Below are 27,663 nucleotides of genomic sequence, written 5' to 3'. Positions count from 1 at the left end.
AAACAATGACACTTCCCTTTAAGAGACTTCCCCCTGCACTGTGTCATGTAGCACGTGTAGAGAGGAATTGAGAGGAGCAAAGAGGGGCAGGAAAATATAGCAGAGTGAGCAGAGGAAACAGGAAGCAAAGCAAGAGATGTTTAGACTATGTTTATACTTATAATATAATACCTACATGGCTGATAATTTATGAAAATTATATGTAAATAAACCAGTATGGGTTTTTTTTTTGTTTGGTTGTTTTGTATGTTGTTTGTTTCTTACCCTGTTTGAAATTTGTCTTAAAATGAATATTCTGCCTGTGAAGAGAGATGCACACAATAGACACAAGATGGCAAGCCAAACCCACAGACTAGCATTGTACCAGTGAAAGGATCCGCTGACCAGGAGGAATGCTGGGATTTTTATCTTTTTTAACTGAACTTGAACTGAAATGAAATGTCATATATTCTTTGAACTGGACTGAACTGGAATACATAACTGGAACTGAATTTGTACGGTGTCCTGTATTGTCTTTTCATGATGAGATCCATAATATTACACTTTATTTTGATTTGGAAAAGGTGAAATTATTCTTCTACCTGTAAAAGATGAAGAAGAGTTACTAAGTTTGTTTTGCCCTCATACTTGTCTTGACACTGAAATAAGATTTGTTTTAAGTTTATCTTCAAGTTAATATTAAATAACTCAGAAACAGAAATGATGACCCACATCCAAGACTGAATTTCACACATGCAAACTTTCTTTAGCTTTTCAGGCAAAACATGGGAAATAACACCCACTGTGTTTTGTGTAAAACCTCTTGATGAAGACTCTGTGCTGAAAGGTGCTGGCACTGTGTATAAAGTCTCCTCAAGACAGTTGGTCTAGCTCATTATTGCTGTATTCTATATCAGTTTGTTTGTAGAATTGATGCAATTCTGTAATTGCTAACCTGGTTAAGTCAGGGCCCTGGGCCCTCCTAAACATAAACTTACTCAAAAAGGAGGATGCCTTTTTTTATGTCCCTGACCCTTTTGGTGTATGTGCTTTTCACTGCTTAGCTACTGTACATTCATCCATAAATAGCAGCATCTAGCAATAAGAGTGCTGGTGGTAACAAATAATGTAGTTATAATAAAACTTTTAAGACAAATAGGTAATTGGTTAACTCCTTATTTTTTCTGTGTTCCAGATGCAGGGGTATAACCTGTACATGCTGCTTTCGCAGTGGTCACTGTAGCATTTATTGAAGCCGCAGCAGCAGTGGATGGACAGACAGAGGCAATTTTCTGTTCTATCATATACTGCCTCTAGGTGTCTCTGGTTCCTGGACATATTTGAAGCATCTCTTTTTTTCTTTCTGTTCCAGAAGAAGTAAATTGAATTTAGGCTGCTTCCTTTTCAGAAAAGCACATGATAATCTTATGATTTCTGTCTTACTCCTCCTTTTATCTCTCTCAGTTAGAAGAGCTGTTGTCATTGTGAGCATTGAGTCCAGGTTGATTTTTGTTGGGGCTTTTTGGAGCAGAATGCATCAAGTCCATTGGTTTCTTGCAGTTCTACTGGCAGCTGGCACCTCTGAGTTTTGCTATGCCGCCCCTCTACATGCCCAGTGTAAAGTAGAATGGTATGTTTTCTTTTGTGTTTATTTTTGACAGAAATGTTATATATGCTTATATGCAAAAACTAAGATTTGATTAACTATTATTTAATAGTATAAATAGTATAAATAGTTTAACTACTATTTATATAACTATACAATATGACTATCTCTGAAAATATCAGCGATTAGCACAGTCATAGAATTAATAAAAGTAATAAAAGTGTGTTTGACTCGAAGTCTCAAGAGGTTTTGGTTCAAGTTGTAGTGACCATTAAAGGATATTCTGTCATTCCATCAGTCCTGTTGAGGGTAACATGTTCAGTGTTCCACATTGCCTGTTCAGTTTTTAATCAATCACATTGTTTCATAATGCTTGACTTTTACACATCAGAAATATAGAATGGCTTTTCAGCATTTAACTTGATGTGAGAGAATTCATAGTGAGTGGTTAAATAAGTCAGACCACTGTAGCAACCTTCCACTAACGACTTGCACATGACTTACTTGCATGACTGCTTTTGTAATTGTGATTGGGTAGACAAATTATAAAGAACAGAACAGAAAGAAAGAACATGATGAAGAGCAGGAGAAAAGTAAAACCTGACAGAGGACCTCTAAACACCCACTCACTACCACTGTATGCTGCTGTTTTACAACAAGACAACACTCGGTAGTGGCACTACAGGAACGGCCATGAGGTCATTTAAAGCATTTTAAGATGTATACCAGAAAACATTATAGTCATCTGTCCTTCAGACAGTGATTTGAAAAGAAGAAAAAGATAAGAAAAAGATAGAAGAAAAAGATACTGACAACATTAAACATGTTGGAATGTATTTAGTTCTTTCTTACGCTGTGTCCACATCAGCAGAACAGCTTAACTTCATTAAGGCTGAATTTATTATTGTAGTAGATGGCATTATGTTCTATCATTTCCCTAATAATTGAAAGTATTTAGACATTTCTGATTCTGACTGCTTGTTTTTCTGTCACAGGTATTTTGGGATACCATGTAAAGTGGTTTATGACACTCTAGTTTCACAGATTAACAAGTGGAGAACCATGGAGGGGTGCACCATGGGAGGTCAGAGATGCCTTTATAAGGTGTGTGTGAGTGAGTCAGTGTGCGTGACCCTTGCAGTTTATTGAACTGTCACAGAGTTAAATCCTGTAGGTGTAATGTTGTTAAATTTTTCAGGTTTGTAGCCTCACTAGTCATATGGCTTCAACAAAGGGTTACTTCCTTCAGATTTTGTGAGTGGCGCTATGGAGTCATCTTCCCACATTCAATACAGAAACCTATTTCAAATATTACTTTTCTCCTCTTGGGACAAGTGTGCCACGTTTCCTAAGGTTTTGAGCATTCCTAGCCTCTCAAACACAACTTCCTGTTTCATGCTGAAGAATGCATTGCCATGGCAACAGCATTTGACAAAACCTCATCAACTTCATAATAAAGAATCATCAAGGTCTTGAGGCTGTCCTTACAACCTGATCTAATCAAGTAGGATCAACTAATGCTAGGATCAGTACACCCAAAAGAGAGAGAGTTTGATACATTCTGTTACCAGTGGGTGACGCCATGACTGAGGCTAAACTTTCACTTGTCTGCAGGACACCACTGTCATCAAACAGTGACGTTTGGGGCAGATTGGACAAATTTCTCTTTTTTGGCAACATTAGCAACATCAAAATTTGCCGTGCTGCCACAGGAAGCTTGTTTAAAGAAAACATCACTGTTTTCACTCTGATGCATCATCAAAGACTTTGTTGTGCGACTTAGTAGGAGTAATTTGGTTATTGGCAAAGAGTCAATGATTATGGGAAATAATCATTGAACAAAATCAGTGTATGCTTAATACACATAAATATCGGGGCACCACCCTGTCACCAGGGACCAATAGCCAAATTGATTGATAGGAAAACAGTCTCTTAATGTTTGAAAGGGTAAATTCGAGCACTGGCTGTCACGGATCCAACTGTTGTCATTAATACCTTCCACAATAAGCACAGTCCACGACAGGTTAAACTATAACAGAGTTTATTAGAGTAACAAGCATCCAAAGACAAATATCACTTCAAAACAAAGCTATTATAGTTTAAGTTTCTGAGTGCACACTAAACTACTAGCTACAATAGGTGGACAGATACAGCAGCAAAAGACATTCATAACAGTGTGTGTGTATATGGGTGTGTGTGTATGTGTATATAGAGAGAGAGAAAGTTAACACTGGCGGTAGACGACAAACAAGGAAGAGACTAACGAGCTAGCAGGGCGACAGCTAAAACAAACAAAATGAAGGCTAACAGGTTAGCCAGAGAACGGCTAATAAGCTAAAGCTAAAAACAAACAAAATGGAGGCAGGCAAGCTAACCAGCGGGCGGCTAACAAGCTAAAGGCTAAAAACAAACAAAATGGCGGCAAGCAAGCTAGCCAGAGGGTGGCTAACAAGCTACAGGCTAAAAACAAACAAAATGGCGGCAAGCAAGCTAGTCAGAGGGCGGCTAACAAGCTACAGGCTAAAAACAAACAAAATGGCGGCCGGCTAAGATCGAATGATGGCACCACCAACCAGCACGTCAACCTCACCGAATACACTGACTCTGTTACTGGATACATAACAAAATGCATGGAAGATGTAACCATCACCAAGGACATTACAGTAAGAGCAAATGAAAAACCCTGGTTTACCAGGGAGGTACGTGAGCTCCTGAGAGCACGAAACACTACTTTCAAGTCTGGGGACAAGGAGGCCCTCAAATCGGCCAGGGCCAACCTGCACCGGGGCGTGAGAGCAGCCAAGCGTGCCTATGGACAGAAAATCAACTCCCACTTCACAGATACAAAAGATCCAAGACGCCTGTGGCAAGGCATCCAGTCAGTCACAGCCCAGACAACAATACACTTCAACTGGACCCAGCAGACGTGAGGAGGACCCTACTCAAGGTGAACCCCAGAAAAGCTGCAGGTCCAGACAACATTCCTGGGCGTGTGCTCAGAGACTGTGCAGACTCACTCACTGATGTTCTCACAGACATCTACAACACCTCTCTGAACCAAGCCTCCATACCAGCAAGCTTCAAAGCGACCACCATTGTACCACTACCAAAGAAGTCACCAGCATCATCACTAAACGACTACAGACCCATAGCACTCACTCCCATCATGATGAAGTGCTTTGAAAGACTAGTAAAGGCCCACATTACATCCACCCTCCCCACTACTCTGGACCCATATCAATTTGCATACCGCCCCAAGCGCTCCACTGATGACGCCATAGCAACAGCACTCCACCTCTGCATGGCTCACCTGGAGAACAAAAACAGTCACGCACGGATGCTGTTCATCGACTTCAGCTCCGCGTTCAACACTGTCATCCCCCAACATCTGGTGAACAAGCTGAGTGAAATAGGCATCAACACTCCACTGTGCAACTGGCTGCTGGACTTCCTCACAAACAGACCGCAGACAGTCAGAGTCGGAAACAACTCCTCAGCGACCACCATCATAAACACCGGGGTGCCACAAGTATGTGTGCTTTCTCCTGTGCTGTTCACACTGATGACCCATGATTGCTGTGCCAGATCTGCAACAAATCACATCATCAGATTTGCTGACGACACAACAGTGGTGGGCCTCATCAGTGACGACGACGACTCAGCATACAGGGAGGAGGTACACCAACTCATCAGCTGGTGTGAGAGGAATAACCTGTCACTCAACGTCAACAAAACACATAAATAACTGTGGACTTCAGGAAAAAACAACCACCACACATCCCACTCTTCATCAATGGCAGTGCTGTGGAGTCGGTGAAAAGCACAAAGTTCCTTGGAGTGCACATCACAGAAGACCTCACATGGACCACAAACACCACCTCCCTGGTCAAAAAAGCACAGGCACGACTCCATTTCCTGCGGAGGATGAGAAGAGCGGACCTCCCCACATCTGCACTCACCATCTTCTACAGGGGTGCCATCGAGAGCATCCTGACCAGCAGCCTCTCTGTCTGGCACGGCAGCTGTCTAGCTGCAGACAAGAAGGCACTACAGAGGGTGGGGTGAGGACTGCAGAAAAGATCATCAGATCACCACTACCAGCCATTCAGGACCTCTACACCTCACACTGTTCCAGAAGAGCAATAACCATCATCAAAGACCCCACTCACCCAGCACATAAACTGTTCTCCCTACTACCATCAGGGAGGCGCTACCGCAACATGCGGTGCCGCACAAGCAGACTGAGAAACAGCTTCTTTCCACAAGCCATCAGACTCATCAACACACTGATGAACACTCCATGAACATTTCATGACATGTCACTCGCACTTTACTCTTTGCACCTTACATACTGCATCCTACTGCACATACCGGTATGTCCATTGACTGTACTTCTGCTGCTGTGACTGTGTGTGTGTGTGTGTGTATTTTTATTGTACATAGTTGTATCAGGATGTTGTCCTTTACTGCACACTGTGTGTGCCTGTTTTGGGTGTATGTGTATGGGTGTGTGTGCGTGTGTGTGTAATTATTGTCACTGTCTTACCTACATGTTTAGTTTTAGTTTTTAGTTTTTACTGCACATTGGAGACTGGTCAAACGAAATTTAAAATTTTCTGTGCTAACCCCTGTTACATAGATCTTTGACAATAAAGTACACTTTGACTTTGACTTTGACAAAAAAGGAAGGTGAATAACTACACTAGGGGGAGCCAGCACAAAGAATAAGTAGCCACAAACAGCAAATTAAAATAGCACACGAAACATCAAATTAATCAGCACATTAAATCAGCAGAATAACACAATAGTAATTTAACAGTACTCACAATGGCTACAGAGGAACACGTCAAGCATGTTATTCAGGCCAGAGTGGTAATGGCTCACGTGGCCTGTTTTGCGTGACCATAGACAAGAACCATGGACGAAAGCCTTTGGGAGCCACGTACCGCTTGGTTACGGTACGTGGTCGGGCTTTCGCCTCACTGTTCAGAAGGATTAGTATAAAGAAGAAAGGAAAGAGATAGAAGAACGAAGAATACACCCAAATAGGAAAATAAACCACTTCACGTCTCTGGAAACCCGTTTATCACCACACAATAGCGGAGTCAGTAAACCAGAGTTTATCCGCTCAGCTATTGGTCCTTTAACTAGTGACACGTGGGTTCGCTGAGCCGGCGGAAGTGGGTGATCGGTCACCAAAATCAATTAAATGCAGCACTTACAAAGTTACAAAGCATGTGTAAACAAATCTATTTTACGTTATCTCTGCCCAGACATAAGCCTCTTACTCTTCGTTGCTCCGATCCTTCTGAGTTGGAAGTTTAACAGTCCGCTTGAGCGGTCGCAGCGTTGTCCTCGGCGGATGCTGACGATCTGCGTCTCAGATGATGCGGCACAGTGGTCCCTCGGCGGTAGCGGGGGAAAAATCACCGGTGAATTAACAAACTTTGTTTTGCTTTAACAAAGTTGGCGCGCGTGGTCCTCGTTCGCGTGTAATCAGCTGGTTGTAGCGATACACGTTGGAGGAGAAAAAAAATGGAAAAAAGAAGCGAAACACACTACAGTCGATTTCTCAGCCTGCGAGAGACTGTGACCTAGGATTTAAGATGGTGATGCTCAAACGTTTGAGGAGTTGCTCCCTTTCGGCGACTAAGTTGTAGAGAACTTCACAGCTCTCCACTGTCCTTATGCACGGGAAAAAGCGACGACTGAGTTTCGCACTGAGCTTTTATTACCTGAGTGACGTCACCGTAGATTCTTTAGGGATGGCTGGCACGCAGCCAATGTCCGTGCTCGTTCGGAGTTTGAGCTCAGGAATTTATGACTAGGCGTATGCCATAAAATAGATTTCTAACGGTTAGTCACTCTAAGTCAGGCTTTATGGGTCACATGTAGGCCTCTCTATTGTTCTCACCAACACATGACAGCACATGGTCCCAACAACTTCATACTTTATTTACTGAAGTATTTACCAAATTTGGTGTGGTTCTGGTGGTAGTAATGCAAAGAAATACAACAAAGAATACAACATGCTACTTCCTGTTGCCATTAGGTGGCACTGTGACTATCAGCAAATACTGTCATATACTTGTACTCAGGGTGGAAGGATGACCACATGTCGAAAGTTTGGGCCCGATTGGACTCTGCATGATGGAGTTATGCAAAACTTCCTGTTTTTTTGGGGAAAAAAATTTGAGAACCTGTAACAGCCATATCCTGTGAGCACAACTGACGTTTTTGATAAGTTAAGATCCTGAAGTTGCTAATAATACACTGACACTGAAGTTTAAGGATTTCAAAATAGTGTCTGATTTAAGGCAATTTTCACAGAAAATCCAAAGCGGCCAACTTTCTTTGCATCATAGAATCAAGAGACATGAGGTGAGATGAGATGAGATGCTTAGGTCTGCCATTTTTCATACACGTCAGTCATATGCTGTGGCCATGCAAACTTGTTTTGTCCAAAAAAATTCAAGCTGGTACTACCACGCCAATTTTTGGAGCCCATGTCTTTTTGTGAGTTTTTGTCTAGGGGAAAGGCCTTGTTTTGGGCTTCAAGTATATCTAAAAAAATAATAATAATAGAAGAGAAAAACCCTGTGAGTACTGTCAGAACGAGGACCCTAATAATAATAATGAAGAAAAACCTTGTGAATAATAAAAGGACCCTTTTATTATTTACTATTTTAGTGCCCAGGCCCTAATAATCACAGTTTTAGGTCAATGGCTTTTAATGAAACATGATTTGCTCTCTCTGCAGCTGGAATCTGCTTCTATCCACTTTATAGCAGCCAAAAAAACCACTCCTTTTAAGAGGTTTGTGGATGACGTCAACTTCCGGCTGGTCTCCTATCACTTTTTCACTTGCTGTCACGTTTCGGTGGGTTTTCACTCTGCTCTAATTCATTATCTCTCAAATGTTGTAAAACTAAATTGACTAAGTTCACCCTTTCATCCCACTACTGTCAAGAAATAAAGATAATGGTTCCTCTAAGTCTGAATGTGTATCCACTCTCTGTACCACTTTTGCTTTTTCTGTGCTTTTTGCCTTTATTTCTGTCTCCCTCTTTCCTTTCTGTCTGACTTAACAGTTTTTTTCTTTTCAAGATATCTGTCCTTATTCCTGTGTGTGTATGATTCTGTTATTTAACACACAAAGCTGTAACTATCTCTGTAGGCCATGTCCATCTCTGAGGCCTGGTATGCCATCAAAGATCACGGAGCCAACTACTGCAACCTCTTCAATCTCATGGAAGGTAAGATCAAACAACAGTATGCTGATGGAACTATTGACACACTTTAGCCAATCATTCAGGTTACTTATTTATTTTTAAACTGTAGTTAACTAATACTAAACTCATTTTCTGTGAATTCTGTTTAGCCAAATGTCTTTATTGTTTGAAGATTTTTAATATCTTATCTTCTGCATGTCAACAGTCCTTACCTTACATAGGTACTTAAAATAAAATGTATTATTATTGTTATTATAATAAATAGTAGTAGAAGTAGTATTACTATATAGTACTAATGTTGGTCAGACACTTAAACTAAAATTGGGACTGGAGAACCATGATTTACCATGAACCATGATTTGACACAATAGTAGTAGTAGTAGCCATCAAGACAGTAGTCAGTCAAGAACCTAAATTTGCATTTACTTTTTTTTAAGGGACACAAGTTTACATAAAAACGTATCAGAATCAGAATCAGAACTGTCTTTATTGCCATATAAGTGAAGATGTTTCACATTACTAGGAATTTGTCTTTGTGATTGTTGCATACATAAAACGAAAGACAACGAGTAACATATAATAATAGAATAAGATCAAATAGAATAAAGTAAAACAAAATAAAATAAGATAAGTAAAATAAATATGGTTCTTTAGGTAGTACAACAGTAAGGTAGTACAGAGTGGAAGTAGTGCAAGTAGGTGAGGTAAACAGTGCAAATGGTCAGCAGGTAGATCATGACATGAGCATAGATCAGTGTCTGTACAGAAGTAGCTAAAGTGCAGATATTTTAATCAGTTGGTGTTCAACAGTCCAACAGCACAGAGGAAGAAGCTGTTCTTGTGGTGTGAGGTTTTGGTCCAAATTGACCGTAACATCCTGTCAGAAGGGAATTTCTCAAAGAGTCCATGTCCAGGGTGAGAAGGGTCAGCTGTGATCCAACCTGCATGCCTCAGAGTCCTAGAGATGTACAGGTCTCGGAGGGATGGAAGGCTGCACCTGATCACCTTCTCGGTAGAGCACACAGCACGCTGCAGTCTGTGCTTGTTCCTGGCAGTGGCCCCAGCGTACCACATGGTGATGGAGGAGGTGAGGATGGCCATGTAGAACTGAACCATCATCTTGGCTGGCACCTTGAGTTTCCTCAGCTGCCGCAGGAAGAACATCCTCTGCTGGGCCCTTTTGATGAGGGAGCTGATGGTCAGCTCTCACTTGAGATCCCGGGTGATGGTGGTACCCAGGAAACGGAAGGAGTCTACCATTGAGATGGGGGTGTCTGTCAGGGTGAGGGGCAGCGATAGAGCTGGCACTTTCCGAAAGTCAATGATCATATCCACTGTCTTCTGGGCGTTCAGCTCCAGGTGGTTGTTGCCGCACCGGGACACCAGACGGTCCACCTCCCTCCTGTATGCAGACTTGTCCCCGTCCGAGATGAGTCTGATGAGGGTGGTGTCGTCTGCAAACTTAATCAGCTTGAAAGACTGGTGGCCGGAGGTGCAGCAGTTGGTGTAGAGGGAGAAGAGCAGAGGGGAAAGTATACAGCCTTGGGGGTACAGGTGCTGATGGTCCGGGTGTCCGAGACATTCTTCCCCAGCCTCACATGCTGTTTCCTGTCTGTCAGGAAGTCAGTGATCCACTGGCAGATGGGGTCAGGCACGTTCAGCAAACAGCTTGTCTTGGAGGAGAGCTGGGTGGATTGTATTGAAGGCAGAGCTGAAGTCCACAAATAAGAACCTAACGTAGGTTCCCGGGGAGTCCAGATGCTGCAGGATGAAGTGCAGGGTTAAGTTGATTGTATCGTCTACAGACCTGCAGGGGGTCCAGTAGGGGGGTTGTGATGGACTTGAGGTAGGACAGAACCAGGAGCTCAAATTACTTCATGACTACAGATGTCAGTGTCACATGTCTGTAGTCATTAAGTCCAGTGATCCTTGGTTTCTTGGGGACCGGAACTATTGTGGAGGATTTGAAGCAGACTGGTACATGGCATGACTCCAGAGAGGTGTTGAAAATGTCTGTGAACAGTGGAGTCAGCTCATCCGCACAGTGTCTCAGGGTGGAGGTGGACACACCGTCTGGTCCAGGAGGCTTGTGAGGGTTCAGTTTCCTGAACAGATTGTTAACATCCTCCTCCTGGATAAAAAGGGCTGTGGAGGAGGAGGAGGGGTGGACACTGGTGGGGTGTCTTCTGGGGTGTGGCGGGGTGTGAATGACCGTGTTGATGGGGTGTGTGGGGGAATCAGGGCCGGCAGATAGTCCATCAAAGCGACAGCAGAACTCATTCAGACTTTTGGCTAGTCGCAGGTCGTCAGTAGAGTGGGGGGCTTTGTAGTTGTAGGCTTGTAGTTGGTGATTTGCCTAAGCCCTTTCCACACAGAGGCCGAGTCGTTAGCTGAGAACTGCTGTTGAAGTTTCTCAGAGTACAGTGATTTAGCACTTCTCACCTCCTTGCTAAACCTGTACTTGGCCTCTTTGTAGCTGTCTCTATCCCCACTTCTGAATGCAGCCTCCTTCTCTAGCCTCAGCTGTCTGAATTTAGCTGTGAACCAGGGTTTGTCATTGTTATAACTTACCCTGGTGCGTGTTAGCACAATACTGTCCTCTCAGTACTAGATATATGAGGTTACAGTGTCTGTATACTCATCAAGACTATCTGTAGCAGCCCTGAACACATCCCATTCCGTTGAATCCAAACAGAAACAAAGCTCTTCCACAGCCTGGCTAGTCCACAGATGTACTCACCACAGGTTTGGCGAGCTTCAGCCTCTGTCTGTATGTGGGAATCAGGTGGGCCATGACGTGGTCAGATAGACCAAGAGTGACACGGGGCACTGCATGATATGTTCCACTTATTGTGGTGTAGCAGTGATCCAGTGTGTTCTCCCCGTATTAATGTAGCCAAGGACAATAACTAAGGAGTCCGGATATGTTTGCTCCACATACAGTACCTGATCCGCGAGTACGCGCTGATGAGCGCTCATGAGCTCTTCTCTGGTATAAGAGCATGCAGACACGCAATATTTACACAAAAACAGACAAAACAGAGTGCACCAAAACACCAGGGCGTCTGTCCTCTGCGATATCTTGGATAAGACAAGACAACTTTTATAACAACATTATAACATTATAAAGTAGTTAAAAGGAGCTCAACCCGAAACATATCCACTATATATGTACATTAATGTGAAAGTAATATTAATCCAAAACATCGGATATAACTTACTACACTGTAATAGTTCACTGTAGGAGTCGATAAGGTGGGTTCTGAGGTGGTGAGAGTTCAACCCTTACCTTTGAATGAACTATAACTACCTCCCCCTGATACTCAAGGTTCTGCACACTTGGATAAAAAGAGGAGCAGAGCTGTCCAATGAGAGAGCAGAGCTGTTCAGCACTGTAGCCAGGCTGACCTATTTTTAATTACAAAATTTTAAACATTTCATTGACAAGTACAATTGTGGTCATCTGCATAACAATGAAAATCTACGGAGTGTTTCCTAATAATATCACTGATGAGGAGCATATAAAGGTTGAGTAATATTGGCCCGAGGATAGAACCTTGGGGAATTCCGTGACTAACTTTTGTGAGTATGGAAGATGCATCATTAACATGAACAAATTGAAATCAATCTGATAAAGAGCACTGAAACCAGCTTAATGCAGTTCCTTTCATGCCAATTAGGTGTTCCAATCTGTGTAATAAGATGGAATGGTCAATGGTGTCAAATGCAGCACTATGGTCTAACAGTACAAAGACAGAGATACAGTAAGTCTCTTGTCTGATGCCAATGGAAGGTCATTTGTGACTGCTGTTTCTAAGGTTCCAGTGTATGAAGATAGATCAATACCAGCTGAGGTCAGAGGTCAGCAGGTGTTGAATTTTGAATCTTTTATGTTTAAAATTAAACATTAGAAAATTAAAAATGGTCATAAAGTCATTGCTGCTGATCAGAAACCTGGGGTGATTCTTGTTATCAATTAATTTTTAGTCATTGGCTGCTCTGGCAGATCTTCCTGTATGCAGCCGTGGCCTAGAGGTTGGAGAAGCGGCTTGTGATCGGAGGGTCACTGGTTCAATTCCCCCACCGGATGGGTAGGAAAAATTTGGGTGTGGTGGAGTGATTCACTGCATGTAATTTGCTGGGTGTTGCATGTGTGTGTTCAGCTAAGGATGGGTCAAATGCAAAAGACAAATTTATTGTGTGTATGTAAAAATATATATACTGTCAATAAAGCTGATTCTTCATAATGCTGTCTTGCCAGATTGAGTGAGATTCAGTGAGTTTGGAGGAATGCCATTTCAAGTTTTTGTGCAAATCGCTTTAATTTGCAAACTTCAGTATTACATCATGGCGCAAGTCTCTTTTGCTTTATGTGTTTATTTTTTAGCAAGGCAACAGAGTCTATTGAGCTTGCAGCACTGTCCTCAAAATGGTCAATTTGAGAGGTACTACAATTGGCATAAGACTTTTCCTTAGTGTTGTAATGTTTTGCAGTATTGGGACATGATACTGAAGTAAATGACAATAGAATCGCTTGCTTAAATTTAGCCACAGCACCATCAGACATATATCCAGTGAGTTATTAAACAGTGGTCAGATAAACAATGGTCAGGTAAAAGAGGATTTTGTTCAAAGACTATTAAATGTTCTACTTCAATGACATATATCAAAACAAGGTGAGAGTGTAATTGAAACAGTGTAATTGTCAGTGGGTATATGCACACACTGACAAAAACTATCGAACAAAATCTATCTAATCTAACAAAGACATAAAAGCTGTGTTAAGGCTATCATTACCATTGTCCAAATGGATGTTGAAATCACCCATAACAATTACTTTATTAGTTTAAAGGTCTAAACTCAATAGAAACTCTGAAAATTCCAGTAGAAATTCAGAGTATGGTCCAATAGCACGGTACACTACAACAATAAAAAATTGGTTGTACAGTTTTCCAGGTTGGGTGTGAAAGACTAAGGCTAGGATAAGGATGAGGCTTTCGAATGAATGACAGTGGACCTTAGGCTTTAGACTGAAAGATAAGCTGGGGTCAATAATGGCTGCAGCTCCACCTCCTGTGAGTGTGAAGTGAATGTGAGTATTAATCTGAATAGGGGGAGTGGCTTCATTTAAGGTGACAAATTCTTTTGGCTAAAGCCAGGTTTTGGTTAGACAGAATAAATCTATAATATAATCCAACGTTAATTCATTTACCAGTACAGCTCTAGATGATATGAGATTTAACGTTTAATAGTCCACATTTAATTTTCCTATTTCTTGTAGTTATGGAGCTGTTGGTGTTAATCTTTATTAGATTTTTACATATAACTTCTCTTTTTGTATGTGACTTAATTAATTTAGGTGGTCGGGGGACAGACACAGTCTCTATGGGATTTTGGGTGGGTAACTGTGCTAATGGAAGTGCAGAGAGGGGTGTAGGACTGCAACTCTGCCTCCTGGTCTCAACTCTGGGTTGTCATGGTTTTGGTTTAATACAAAACTCAAGTCAGATTTCTAGACATGAGAGCTGCTCCATCTCCTAATGAGACCAGGTCTTCCCCAAAAGGTCTGCCAATTATCTACAAAGCCCACATTATTTGCTGGACACTACCTCGACAGCCAGCGATTGAATGATGACATGCAGCTAAATATGTCATCACTGGTCAGATTGGGCAGGGGTCCAGAGAAAACTACAGAGTCTGCCGTAGTCTTTTCAAATGTACACACCAATTCAACATTTTAATGGCCTCTGACTGGCACAGTCAGGTGTCATTAACGTCGACATGTATTACTATTTTACTGTATTTATGCTTATCCTTAGCCAGCAGTTTTAGATATGATTCAACGTCAAAGTCAAAGTGTACTTTATTGTCAAAAATCTATGTAACAGGGGTTAGCACAGAAAATTTAAATTTCGTTTGACCAGTCTCCAATGTGCAGTTAAAAACTTAACATGTAGGTAAGACAGTGACAATAATTACACACACGCACACACACCCATACACATACACCCAAACAAACACACACAGTGTGCAGTAAAAAGACAACATACTGATACAAACATGTACAATAAATACACACACACACACAGTCACAGCAGCAGAAGTACAGTCAATGGACATACAGGTATGTGCAGTAGTGTAGATGCAGTATGTAAGGTGCAAAGAGTAAAGTGTAAAGTGCGAGTGACATGTCATGGAATGTTCATGGAGTGTTCATCAGTGTGTTGATGAGTCTGATGGCTTGTGGAAAGAAGCTGTTTCTCAGTCTGCTTGTGCGGCACCGCATGTTGTGGTAGCGCCTCCCTGATGGTAGTAGGGAGAACAGTTTATGTGCTGGGTGAGTGGGGTCTTTGATGATGGTTATTGCTCTTCTGGAACAGTGTGAGGTGTAGAGGTCCTGAATGGCTGGTAGTGGTGATCTGATGATCTTTTCTGCAGTCCTCACCACCCTCTGTAGTGCCTTCTTGTCTGCAGCTAGACAGCTGCCATGCCAGGCAGAGAGGCTGCTGGTCAGGATGCTCTGTGGGGATGTGTAGATGTGGGGAGGTCAGCTCTTCTCATCCTCCGCAGGAAATGGAGTCTTGCCTGTGCTTTTTTGACCAGGGAGGTGGTGTTTGTGGTCCATGTGAGGTGCACTCCAAGGAACTTTTCACAGACTCCACAGCACGGCCATTGATGAAGAGTGGGATGTGTGTTGGTTGTTTTTTTCCTGAAGTCCACGGTTATTTCTTTTGTTTTGTTGACGTTGAGTGACAGGTTATTCCTCTCACACCAGTTGATGAGTTGGTGTACCTCCTCCCTGTATGCTGAGTCGTCGTCGTCACTGATGAGTCCCACCACTGTTGTGTTGTCAGCAAATTTGATGATGTGATTTGTTGCAGATCTGGCACAGCAATCATGGGTCATCAGTGTGAACAGCAGAGGAGAAAGCACACATCCTTGTGGCACCCCGGTGTTTATGATGGTGGTCGCTGAGGAGTTGTTTCCGACTCTGACTGTTTGCGGTCTGTTTGTGAGGAAGTCCAGCAGCCAGTTGCACAGTGGAGTGTTGATGCCTATTTCACTCAGCTTGTTCACCAGATGTTGGGGGATGACAGTGTTGAACGCGGAGCTGAAGTCAATGAACAGCATCCGTGCGTGACTGTTTTTGTTTTCCAGGTGAGCCAGGCAGAGGTGGAGTCGCCCGCTCTGGCCCCAAGGAATACATTTAACTATGGTCACTGGTGTCGCTAACTTCACGTTTCTGACTATAGAGCTGCCAACTATAAGATTTAGTTTCTTTGCTTGGTGGGGAGAACCTGTTGGAAACATGAACAGATTGAGGGTGAACCGTGGGCTTGTGCTTAGGACCATTTTGGTCCCTGACAAAACTACATTTATATTATATTGACCATTTTCATTAAATGAGACTGGGGAATAGCTAAACATGTGACACACTGAGCAGGAAAGAGCAGGAGAGTGAGAGGGAGACAGCGAAGCCATCACTAATAAACAAGCTAAGCTAGTTTAGCAGAGTTTAATGAAGGCTAAACGAAAGAAAATGCTAAAGATTAGCATGAAAATTGCTAAAGTGAGTGATAAAGTGTTTCACTAAAACATGCGTTCAAAGTAACAATGTGAAATTACTAGGTGTAGTGGATAGTAGAACTTAAGCGTGGTTAAATTAAAGAGAAGTACGGAGCTGGTCGTAACACCAGTAACTCCAGTAATACACAACAACAGGAAATGACGCAGGACGCTTACCGTAGCAGGAAGCACACGAATAAAAGTCATTATTTTAGCAGCTTGATGAAGCCCTCTGTGGAAAGGGTTTGCACAATATTTACAATCATTTAAACAAGCAGTATCATTCCTGCACAGTTCTTCTCTGCTCCTCATAACTGTTTCTTTTGTCATTTGTTGAACAGGAAGCGGTCTAACTGAAGCTAGTGGTTATAAAGAGGTGACCAGTGACTACCTGTGTACCCAGCGTTCCTTGGCAAAATGTACAGCCTCCTAACCGACTATTTAAGATGAACAGAAATACCAAATTGTTTATTCACCGGACAGTTTAGATGTTTTGGTGTTTGTTTTTTGAGTTGTTTTTTTTTTTTAAGTGACCTACATATGTTAGGAATGTGGGAGACGCTGGAGTATCTGGAGGGAATCCATACAGACACAAGGACAAATTCCACACAGAATGGTCCTGGCTGGGGTTCGAACCAAAGAACTTCTTGCTATGGGGATTAGTGTTTTTCAGAGAATATGGCTATTTCCAAGTGATGTCCAGATTTTTTCAACAATATGACCATTTTTCATTTTCACGAAATAAAGCAAAATTTCCACCACAACTATTTAGTTTTTATATTCTTTAGGTAGTTGAAAGACTGATATTTAAACCTTAATTACTCTGAATAACACTGCAGTCTTTAATTGAAACTATCAAAATATCAGCAATATCATTACTGACTGGCTTTTTTCCAATACAGTAGTTCATATCAAGTAACATGTCTGAATGTTCAATTTATGTTTTTTGGTTCTTCTTTTTGAGTGGGCTGATTTTAATTTACTGTATATCTTGTATTACTGTGCACTGATATTATATGTGTATTGTGTAAAATAAATAGTGACTATTAATCTTGATGAGTCCTGGTCATGATCCAGCTTCGGTGTGAATACTATAGTAAGCATCTTAGCCAAGAGATGAGAAGCAGCCTCTGACAGTCAACACTACACTGCCAAGAAATACACTGTAAAAAAAAAATGAGCATAATTTTACAGTAACAAACTTTAAATTTTTACACTATTTTTCATTATTTACAAAACAGTGTACAAACCTGTAAAATTACATACATAATCTGTAAATGTCTGTAAATTAACATTGAGCATTTTATTTTAGGTGTTATACCAATAATGATAAAAAAAGTTTTTTTCTTGTATTTTAACAGAACATTAACTACATTTATTATAAAAATGTCCATAAATTTACAATGAGTAACAGTTTTTAAACAGCGTGGCTGTTATATTAAATTTATGTCCATATTATGTCCAATTCTAAGGCAAATTTTATTTATGTGTGTAATTTCACATCTAAACAGCAATTTTATGTTACACATTATATAAAGGCTTGCATCCATACTAATAATCTAAACTTTTTCTCTTTAATTTTAATCTTATATTTATCTGTACTTTGACATTCAAATCTCATAAATCTCATCCAAACTTTGTAATTAAATACACAGCTTGATATACCAAGGGAATTGTTTTTTAATAACATCAAACATGCAACTGCTAGCCACTACTACTAGTGAAGATGAAATCAAATATCGTTGTGGGCAATAATGTCCCTACAGCCTCCCATAAGGCTCTCACAGCCTTTTCATAAAGTCCACATTAGTTATCAAGCTCCTCTGCTATGGAACCATCTTCCGGTTTCGGTCCAGGAGGCGGACACCCTCTCTACATTTAAGAGTAAACTAAAAACTTTCCTGTTTGATAAAGCTTATAGTTATGCTGCTATAGACTTAGACTGCCGGAGGTCCTCCCATGACGCACTGGCTCTTTCTTCCTCTTCCTCTCCTTCTGCACACATTCATGTCCCACTAATGCATATGTGTCAAACTCAAGGCCCGCAGGCCACATCCGGCCCGGCGTACAATTATATCCGGCCCGCGAAAACATTTTATATAGATTTACTATAATGGCCCGGCTATATGAAGCGCTGATAACACTCAAACTACAGATCCCATAATGCAGCACTTCAGCTGCCTTGTCGGACGCAAGGCTACCTTGAACCATTCCCGCGTCAATCAAGTTAGCTAAGTGTCTGTTGCTGTAGGCTACGTGATGCTAGCCCCTCACAATGGCCAAGAGAAAAGTTGATTCTGAAAACAGAGCCTTTCAAAACCGATGGGAGGCTGAGTCAGGCACGTGCAGATAAGGGGGGCTACAGGGGCTCAGGCACCTGCCCTTTTCCTGATGGACATTCAAAGTGCCCTTTTGACAGGGCTGTTTTTTTTTTGTTTTTTTTTATTATTATTTTTTTTTAATAAATAAATTCCAACAGCTAATTTCTCCACAATGTCTCCTAAATCATATGCAAAGTTATACATTTGGGGGGAAAAACGTTTCACACCTAAATACCTTGCGGCCACGATTCATGATGTCACATGGTCAGCGAACCCATCGAAAGCGTGTGCATGCGGCCATCAAGTGAGACAATGCAAGAAGGAGAGGCGCATGGTAAGGTCGCAGTGAATCACAGTGTTCATTCCTTTTCTGACCATTCATGTTGTATGATTCGTGAAAGGACAAGTTAATACTTTAACGTCCAGCCGGACGTGTAAGAACGATGAGAGTTGTTCAACAAACCCATTTATTGTAGAACAGTCGGTTACTGTCGGCCGTAACCACGCCAAAATAAACAATCAAGGTGTCCCACAAAACAACAATTCTCCCAGTCGCTCCCCGCTCAGTCTCTCCTCTCCCGGCACCTTCTCTCTCACCCTCGGCGCCCCCCGCCCTCTCGCTCTCACATCCAACCACACATGCATTCACAGACCGTAGGAAACTATAAAACTCCTAGCTCTCAACTCTAACTAATCTGACTCTAACATTAACATCAACTCTATCAACATTAACAGCACTGAACATTCTTGCAGGGACGTTACAATACATTGTTTAGGGCTGTTTTTTGCGTTGGGTTGTGTAATGTAGAGCAACCTCATCGATTTAGTAATGTGGCAGCTTCGAATACACACACACACACACAGGCAGAAATTAAGTTGTTATTGAAATTCAGTTTTAAATAAAGTTCAATTGCTTGAAATGTTTTGTGCCCTTTTTTATAAACTGAGCCCCTGCCCCACCAGAGGTCTCTGCACGTCCCTGATGTTCCTGTACCACTTTATTGATGGAAGCGGTACAAACAGTTCGTTGCCCGGGTGGGTGGGATCTGTGGCAATGCGTCTTGCCTTCTTCTGGACTTTTTCTAGAAAAGAAGGCAAGTCATCAAAGTCATTGTCTTGGAATTTCCAGATATTTTGTTGGGCTTGAGTATGCACCATGTACCCATCTTCCACAGCTCCCTGATCATGCTGACCATCCTCTGCATCCTGTCCCTCATCATCCTCACTTTCTGCCTCCTGACTGTCTTTATTTCCATCATCCTCAGCTCCTATGTCTCTGTTCTTTTCTGGCAGCCACTCATCATCACTGTTGTCACTATACTCATCATCACTGGAGCTGGACGGAATTTCCTGGACTATTCTGTAGGCTGCCTTATTCTTTGCTGCATTTGAAGTCTACAAAATATGATAAAATAATTATAATAAACTACAGCTAATCTGCACAAAAATGTATATTTTAAATTAACAGCTTATAAATATAACAATTATACACTGACTTATAACCAAAACAGTCACAAGAAACAGTGAAACAATTATATGAGTTGTGTTAAAAACTATACTGGATGATGCATGATGTCCACTTCATTGGACACATGGTTAATCATAATTTTCTACATATTGGACATAAAAATTTCATATTCCAAACAGATAATACCTTTCCCTAGACAACAACTTGACCATCAATCTCATCTCGGAAGGATTTCGGATAGCGAATTACCATCTTCCTTGCAATTTCTATGATGTGCCTCTTTCCTGGTTTTCTGCAGACTGTCAGTATTTCAGCACTCACAATCCTGTTAATAATAATAATCTCTCTTCTCTGTGCTGCAGATGGCCTCTTCTCCATGTCCAACAGCTTTTTAGTACTTGAGGGTATTTTCCCGGGGTATGTCCAAGGTATAATGCCAGCTACAATTTTCTTTGGCAAAGAGAGGGGACTCACTCTCTGATGAAGCAGGTGAGGCGCAACTTCTCATGGGTGTGCCTGAAACTGGGCTTCTTGTTGCACGGGACAAAGTTACTCGTGAATGAATCGTCTCCGGTGCTTGAATCTTCCAGCTGGCTACAACGTGGTGTGGAAGAATCATCCTGTGCTGTCACTGATGAAGATGCACCTAAATAAAAAAAAGAGCATCTTCATGACAGTCAATATAATCACATGAGATTTTCACTTGTTCTTCTGTCCAGAAGATCAGTAGTGATTTTCCTACAAGCATAACAAAGACAGTCTACAATTTATGTTACATGTTACTACAACTAGATAGGACCACAAAGAATCATTGACTGAAAACTAAATATTTGTCTTACTCTCAGGGCTATTATTTCACTTACATTTAATGCAGATCATAACTTTTCTGATTTCTACTGGTTTCAGGACTCTATTTTACAATATTTAAATTTTTACTTACCTATTTTTTGGTAGAAGGGACAAAAAGAATTTCACTGCACATTGTACCATGTATGATTGTGTGTGTGACAAATAAACCTATCTTGTATCTTGAACAGACTCCAAGCTCTTTGACTGCCTCTAGTGATCGCTGTATGGAATCTTTTTGGCTGAAGAAAGATATGAGGAAGGAAGTGAGGTCACTCTCCCATCCTTCCATGACTGTACAAGTGATGGGTACAACAGCAGTGAGTGTTGAGTGTGGACTTCCTGTTGCAGTAAGCGTCCTATGTCATTTGGTGTTGTTGTGTGTTACTGGTGTTACGAGCAGCTCCGTCTGCGCTTTAATGAAAGATCGCTTAAGTTGTTCTACTATTCGCTGTAGCAATTTTTCACACTGTTACACTGAACGTCTGTTCTAGTCATAGACTTCATCACTCACTTTAGTAATTTGACACTAATCTTATAACCGATTAGCGTCAGCGCTGTTTACATCCCATCCCACCTCGCGCGAACACAGACACTGCTTTCACCGAGGTGCATGAGGCTATATCCACCTATCAAGCTAACCAGCCTGATGCAGCCCTCATCGTGGCTGGGGACTTTAACCGTGCTAACCTGAGGAAGGTGATATTGGAGTTTAAACAACACATCGACTGCCCCACCAGAGGAGAGAGGACTCTGGACCACTGTTACTCTCCTTTCAAGGATGGTTACAAGGCCAAGTCTCTGCCTCCGTTTGGCCTTTTGGACCACAGTGCAGTCCTCCTCATGCTGAAATATAAACATCGGCTGAAGCAGGAATCTCCTGCAGTCAGAGAAGTAATACGGTGGACTGACCAATCAGAGGCCAGCGCTCTGTGGGGCGCACTGGATTCAGCGGAACTGGAACATGTTTCGGTGCAGCTCGGGCGGTGACATCAACGAGTTCACGGAAGCGGTTGTGGGATTTATTGGGAAAATGATGGAAGACATAACACCAACAGCCACCATCATCATTTTATTAGTTGTTGTGTATCGCCCACCTGCTGCTGCTTACTCAGAGTTCCTGTCTGAGTTTTCTGACTTCTTATCCAGTTTAGTGCTCAGTACAGATAAAGTCATTATAGTAGGTGACTTTAACATTCATATGGATGTTGACTCTGACAGTCTTAAGACAGCCTTTAGTTCACTCTTAGATTCAATAGGTTTCCTTCAGATAGTAAATGAACCAACACACTGCCACAATCACACACTCGATCTGGTTCTCACCTACGGTCTAGAAACTAAGAACCTGTTAGTTGCCCCTCAAAACCCTCTCCTTTCAGACCATTCACTTGTAGTTTTTGAACTAACTCTAGAAGACTTTACAGCACACAACAAAAAGGTCTACTACACCAGATGCCTCTCTGAAGATAGTGTAGACAGATTTAGGGATGCAATCCCATCACAGCTCCCCTCAGCACCATGTACCACTACAACAGACCGTACTGATTTAAATGTTACTCCTGCAGCAATTGATTCTTTTGTTAATAACACTGCAGCCACGTTGCACACAGTTTTAGATATGGTTGCCCCACTGAGAAAGAAGGTTAGAAATCATAGGAGGCTAGCTCCTTGGTATAATTCAAATTTACGAACACTTAAACAAACATCAAGACGGATGGAGAGGAAGTGGTACTCCTCCAAATCAGCTGAATCCCAGAGAGCCTGGAAAGATAGTCTACTGACATACAAAAAGGCCCTTTGTGAAGCCAGAACTGCCTATTATTCAACATTAATAGAGAAAAACAAGAACAACCCACGTTTTCTCTTTAACACTGTAGCCAGGCTGACCAAGAGTCACAGCTCTGTTGAACCTTGTATTCCTGCAGCTCTTAGCAGTGAAGACTTCATGAGTTTCTTCACCAATAAAATCAATAACATTAGAGAAAAAATCAATAAAGATCTTCCCAGAATAGCCGATATAGTTCCATCTCTAGAAATCTCTTTTAATCCTACTCCATCTCTGGACAGGTTCCTGCCCATAGACCTCCCCGAGCTGACCTCCAGCATTAACAAATCTAACCCAACTACATGTCTCTTAGTCCCAACTAAGCTCCTCAAGGACATCTTTCCCTTGATTGGCATTTCGTTCTTAGATCAGATCAACTTATCTTTAACAACAGGTTATGTACCACAGGTGTTTAAAACCGCTGTCATTAGACCTTTACTTAAAAAACCTTCACTTGACCCAGACATCTTAGCAAACTATAGGCCGATATCCAACATCCCGTTCTTATCTAAAATACTCGAAAGAGTGGTTGCAAATCAGTTGATTGATCACCTACACAGGAACAGTCTCTTTGAGATGTTTCAGTCTGGTTTCAGAGCCCATCACAGCACAGAAACAGCACTGGTTAAAGTCACAAATGACCTCCTCATGGCATCAGACCGCGGGCTTGTCTCCATACTTGTTTTGCTAGATCTCAGTGCTGCTTTCGACACTGTAGATCACAGCATTTTATTACACAGATTAGAACATGAGATTTGGATCACAGGGACTGCGCTACGCTGGTTCAAATCATATTTAACAGATAGATTTCACTTTGCTCAAGTTAATAATGTTTCCTCTTCATATATAAGGGTTAGCCTCGGTGTTCCACAAGGTTCAGTGCTTGGGCCGATCCTGTTCACCTTCTACATGCTCCCTCTAGGAAATATTCAGAAACATGGCATAAACTTTCATTGTTATGCTGATGACACTCAGCTGTACTTATCCTTAAAGCCTGAAGAAACAGAGCCGTTAGCCAGACTCCAGGCATGTCTTAAGGACATAAAGGACTGGATGACCTCCAATTTTTTATTATTAAACTCAGACAAAACTGAGATCATTGTTCTAGGCCCCAAACACCTTAGAACTAGAATTGCTGATAATATTCTCTCTCTGGACGGCATTACTTTGGCCTCCAGTACGACTGCGAGGAACCTCGGCGTTATCTTTGATCAAGACGTGTCATTTATTCATCACATTAAACAGACTTCTAAGACCGCCTTCTTTCACCTCCGTAATATTACTAAGATTAGGAGTGTCCTCTCTCAGAGTGATGCTGAAAAACTTGTCCATGCTTTCGTTACTTCTAGGCTGGACTACTGCAACTCACTATTGTCAGGATGTCCAAATTACTCTATTAATAACCTGCAGCTGATCCAAAATGCAGCAGCTAGAGTTTTAACAGGAATCAGTAAAAGGGATCATATCTCCCCCATCTTAGCTTCTCTTCACTGGCTTCCGGTAAAATTCAGAATAGACTTTAAAATTCTCCTACTTACATATAAGGCCCTAAATGGACTAGCCCCATCATACCTGCAGGATCTAATAGTCCCATATATTCCCAATAGATCACTCAGATCACAGAGCGCAGGTTTACTTACAGTTCCCAGAATTCATAAAAGTAGAACGGGAGGACGAGCCTTTAGCTATCAGGCACCCCTGCTGTGGAACCAGTTGCCAATCTGGGTTCGACAGGCAGACACCACCTCCACTTTTAAGACTAAACTTAAAACCTTTCTGTTTAGTAAAGCATATAGTTAGCACCAAATAAAGTGTGTAGGGCTGGTAGGCATAGTTTCACTCACCTCATGCTATATAGCTACAGGTAGAATAGGTCTGACTAACTGTTAATCTTTAAATCTCTATCATAGCTAAGCTGCTATAGGCCTATGCTGCCGGAGGACACAAACATGATCCACCAAGCAGTGTCCTCTCCTCCTTTTCCTCTTCTATCCTCTCCCCTCATCAGATTAACATGCAGTTCATTATTTTATGTCACTAACTGTGTGTCCAGTTCTCCTCGTAGTCTTGTGTCTCTCCCTCCCTTTCTCTCTCTCTCTCTCTGTATCTTTCTGCAGGTATCTCTCCATCCAGATCTTCAAGTTGAACTGTAGCGGATCCAGTGTTGAGGGTGAGGGGGGATGAGTTATAGGGGCCCACGCGTACCACCTGTTGTCTGCCAGTAAGGAAGCTGTGAATCCACCTGCACAGGGAGGAGTTCAGTCCAAGATCACACAGCTTAGTTGCCAGCTTGGAGGGGACTATGGTATTGAATGCTGAGCTGTAGTCCACAAACAGCACTCTCACATAGTTCCCCATCCTAGTGTCTACGTGGGAAAGTGTCTTGTGCAGCAGGAAGGTTATGGCGTCATCTGTGGATCTGTCTGGGCGGTATGCAACCTGAAGGGGATCCAGGGTGGGGGGCAGAGAGGAGGTGATGAATGTTTTGACCAGCTTCTCAAAACATTTCATCGCCACAGATGTGAGGGCTATGGGGTGATAGTCACTGGGGTTATTGGGCTTGGCTGTCTTTGGGACGGGGACTACAACAGACTTCTTAAAGCAGGTGGAAATCACACACTGTGAGAGGGAGAGGTTGGATATCGTTGTAAACTATTTCACATGGGGTGGGGCACCACACCAGCAACTACACATACTCACACAGCAAATTAACCATAAAGGGAGAAAAAACAAAAAGTGAGGGGTGTGCACAAATTACCATCCGTTCCCTAGTATGGGGGGTGTGGAGCGCAGGTGAAGAGCCCCACCACCAAACCACCCGCAGCGAAACCAGCCACACTTGCTGCGGCACCCTACAGCTCAATACACAAAGAAAGACAGATCTGAACGTGAGTTCAACAAAAGACCAATCTTGGGGGAAAACAGCAGATAATAAATTACAAAATATACAACACAACACACCTAAATAAACAGAGTACCCTGCTAACTAAAACAGCAATTGAACAAAGCACTAAAACTGACACAACACATTCAAACAAACAAAACAAATGTGGCAAACAAAAGATCACCCAGGCTCACAAGGCAGCAGAGAGAGAGACTCAGCAGACTGGGAGTGGCCTATATAGCCTTGCCCAGTCATTAGGAAATAGGTGTGGCTAACTCCTACCACCTGGAGTCAAGTGCACCTACCACACACTGTTCCCACACAACAGACTCTTTTTGAATAGGATTTAAAGTTCCTTGCAAGGGTATGTACTGTGCAAAACAGTCTCTTCTATGGTCATTTGTTCCTAGATAAACATTTTCAGGGTGAACATAGGCAAAGTTCTTCTCATAAACCGGCCTCCTGATATGCTCAGTGGACAATTGAGAGCTACATGCAGTATGCAAATTTGTTTCCTGTAGACTCTGAAAAACTTAATATTGTCTTTGGTATATTGATGACAAATGTCACTCAAGCCATTGATCTCTTCAACAATCATTTGAAGAGTTGACGATGGAACCAGATACTTCACCTGGAGTTGCATGTAAAACAACCACAGATTCCTCAAGTACAAAGACCTAATATCAATATCTTCTGTACCCTGAGACTGATTTTCATTTAGGTCTCTTACAGTTTCATTGTGCTCAATCTCAAAGGACACAGATGACTCAGAATATGTAACTCGAGTAGCTACATCTGTTTCTTGATTATGTGCTCTCGAGATGTGGGATGTAAATGATGACCTCACTTTAAATGCTTTGTTACAATTGCTGAATGGACAATGTATTAACTCATGCTTACTCAAATGTACCTTGGGGTGTGCAATGAGATCTCTTAGATCTGTGCATTGTTTCCTACAATTACTATGTTCACACACGAATGACGAATGAATGGTTTATGTCGTCCAACTGTGTCAAGTCAAGTCAAGTCAACTTTATTTGTATAGCCCATTTTTACAAGCAGTTTGTCTCAAAGGGCTTAACATAACATCAGCAACATCCTCTGCCCTTCGACCCTCACATCGACTAAGGAAAAACTCCCAGAAAAACCTTTAACAGGAAAAAATGGAAAAGAAACCTCAGGGTGAGCAACAGAGGAGGGATCCCTCACCCAGGACGGGCAGACGTGCAATGGATGTTGTACAGGCAGGAAAGCAGTTAACAACATGAGAATGACATTACTAAAAAGACAAGTAAAACAAAATCTCAACTGTTTAGTTTCACTTTTGCTACCACCTCAATATGATTTTAACATTTCACAAGACTGAAATTGTAATAATGAAAGTATAATGAACTGCTGTAACATTCATGTATCTTTTATGTGCTGTTGAAAATCACTATCTTATCAGTTCAATTTCGGCCCGTAGGGAGAACCACCCCGCCGATAGTCGGTGCACAGAAGAATGACAGGCAGATGTCAACAGTAGACATTGGGTTGGTCATATAGCCGGCTACAGTTCAACTTGAAGATCTGGATGGAGAGATACCTGCAGAAAGATATATATATATATGTAGAGAGTGTTGTGCACTAGTAGGAGCAATTAGATTATTGGCAAAAGAGTCAATGATTATGGGGAATAATCATTAAAGCAGAGATCAGTGTATGCTTCATACACATAAATATCGGGGCACCACCCTGTCACCAGGGACCAATAGCCAAATTGATTAATAGGAAAACAGTCTCTTAATGTTTGGAAGGGTAAACTCGAGCACTGGCTGTCACGGATCCAACTGTTGTCATTAATACCTTCCACAATAAGCACAGTCCACGACAGGTTAAACTATAACAGAATTTATTAAAGTAACAAGCATCCAAAGACAAATATCACTTCAAAACA

At 41.9% G+C, this 27,663-nt stretch overlaps 1 protein-coding gene across 1 annotated transcript; it reads left to right on the top strand.

Moving 5' to 3' along the window:
• Positions 1 to 2,263: 2,263 nt before the first annotated feature.
• On the top strand, positions 2,264 to 17,633 carry LOC124049212. The gene is made up of 4 exons (XM_046370550.1): positions 2,264 to 2,689; positions 8,346 to 8,465; positions 8,763 to 8,841; positions 16,725 to 17,633. The coding sequence occupies exons 1-4, from the start codon at positions 2,648 to 2,650 to the stop codon at positions 16,814 to 16,816; spliced, it is 333 nt and encodes a 110-aa protein (XP_046226506.1). The 5' UTR covers positions 2,264 to 2,647; the 3' UTR covers positions 16,817 to 17,633.
• Positions 17,634 to 27,663: the final 10,030 nt, after the last annotated feature.

Source organism: Scatophagus argus, chromosome 18 (genome assembly GCF_020382885.2).
Source record: "Scatophagus argus isolate fScaArg1 chromosome 18, fScaArg1.pri, whole genome shotgun sequence".
NCBI lineage: Eukaryota > Metazoa > Chordata > Actinopteri > Scatophagidae > Scatophagus > Scatophagus argus.
This window is presented reverse-complemented; position numbering and strand designations above follow the sequence as displayed.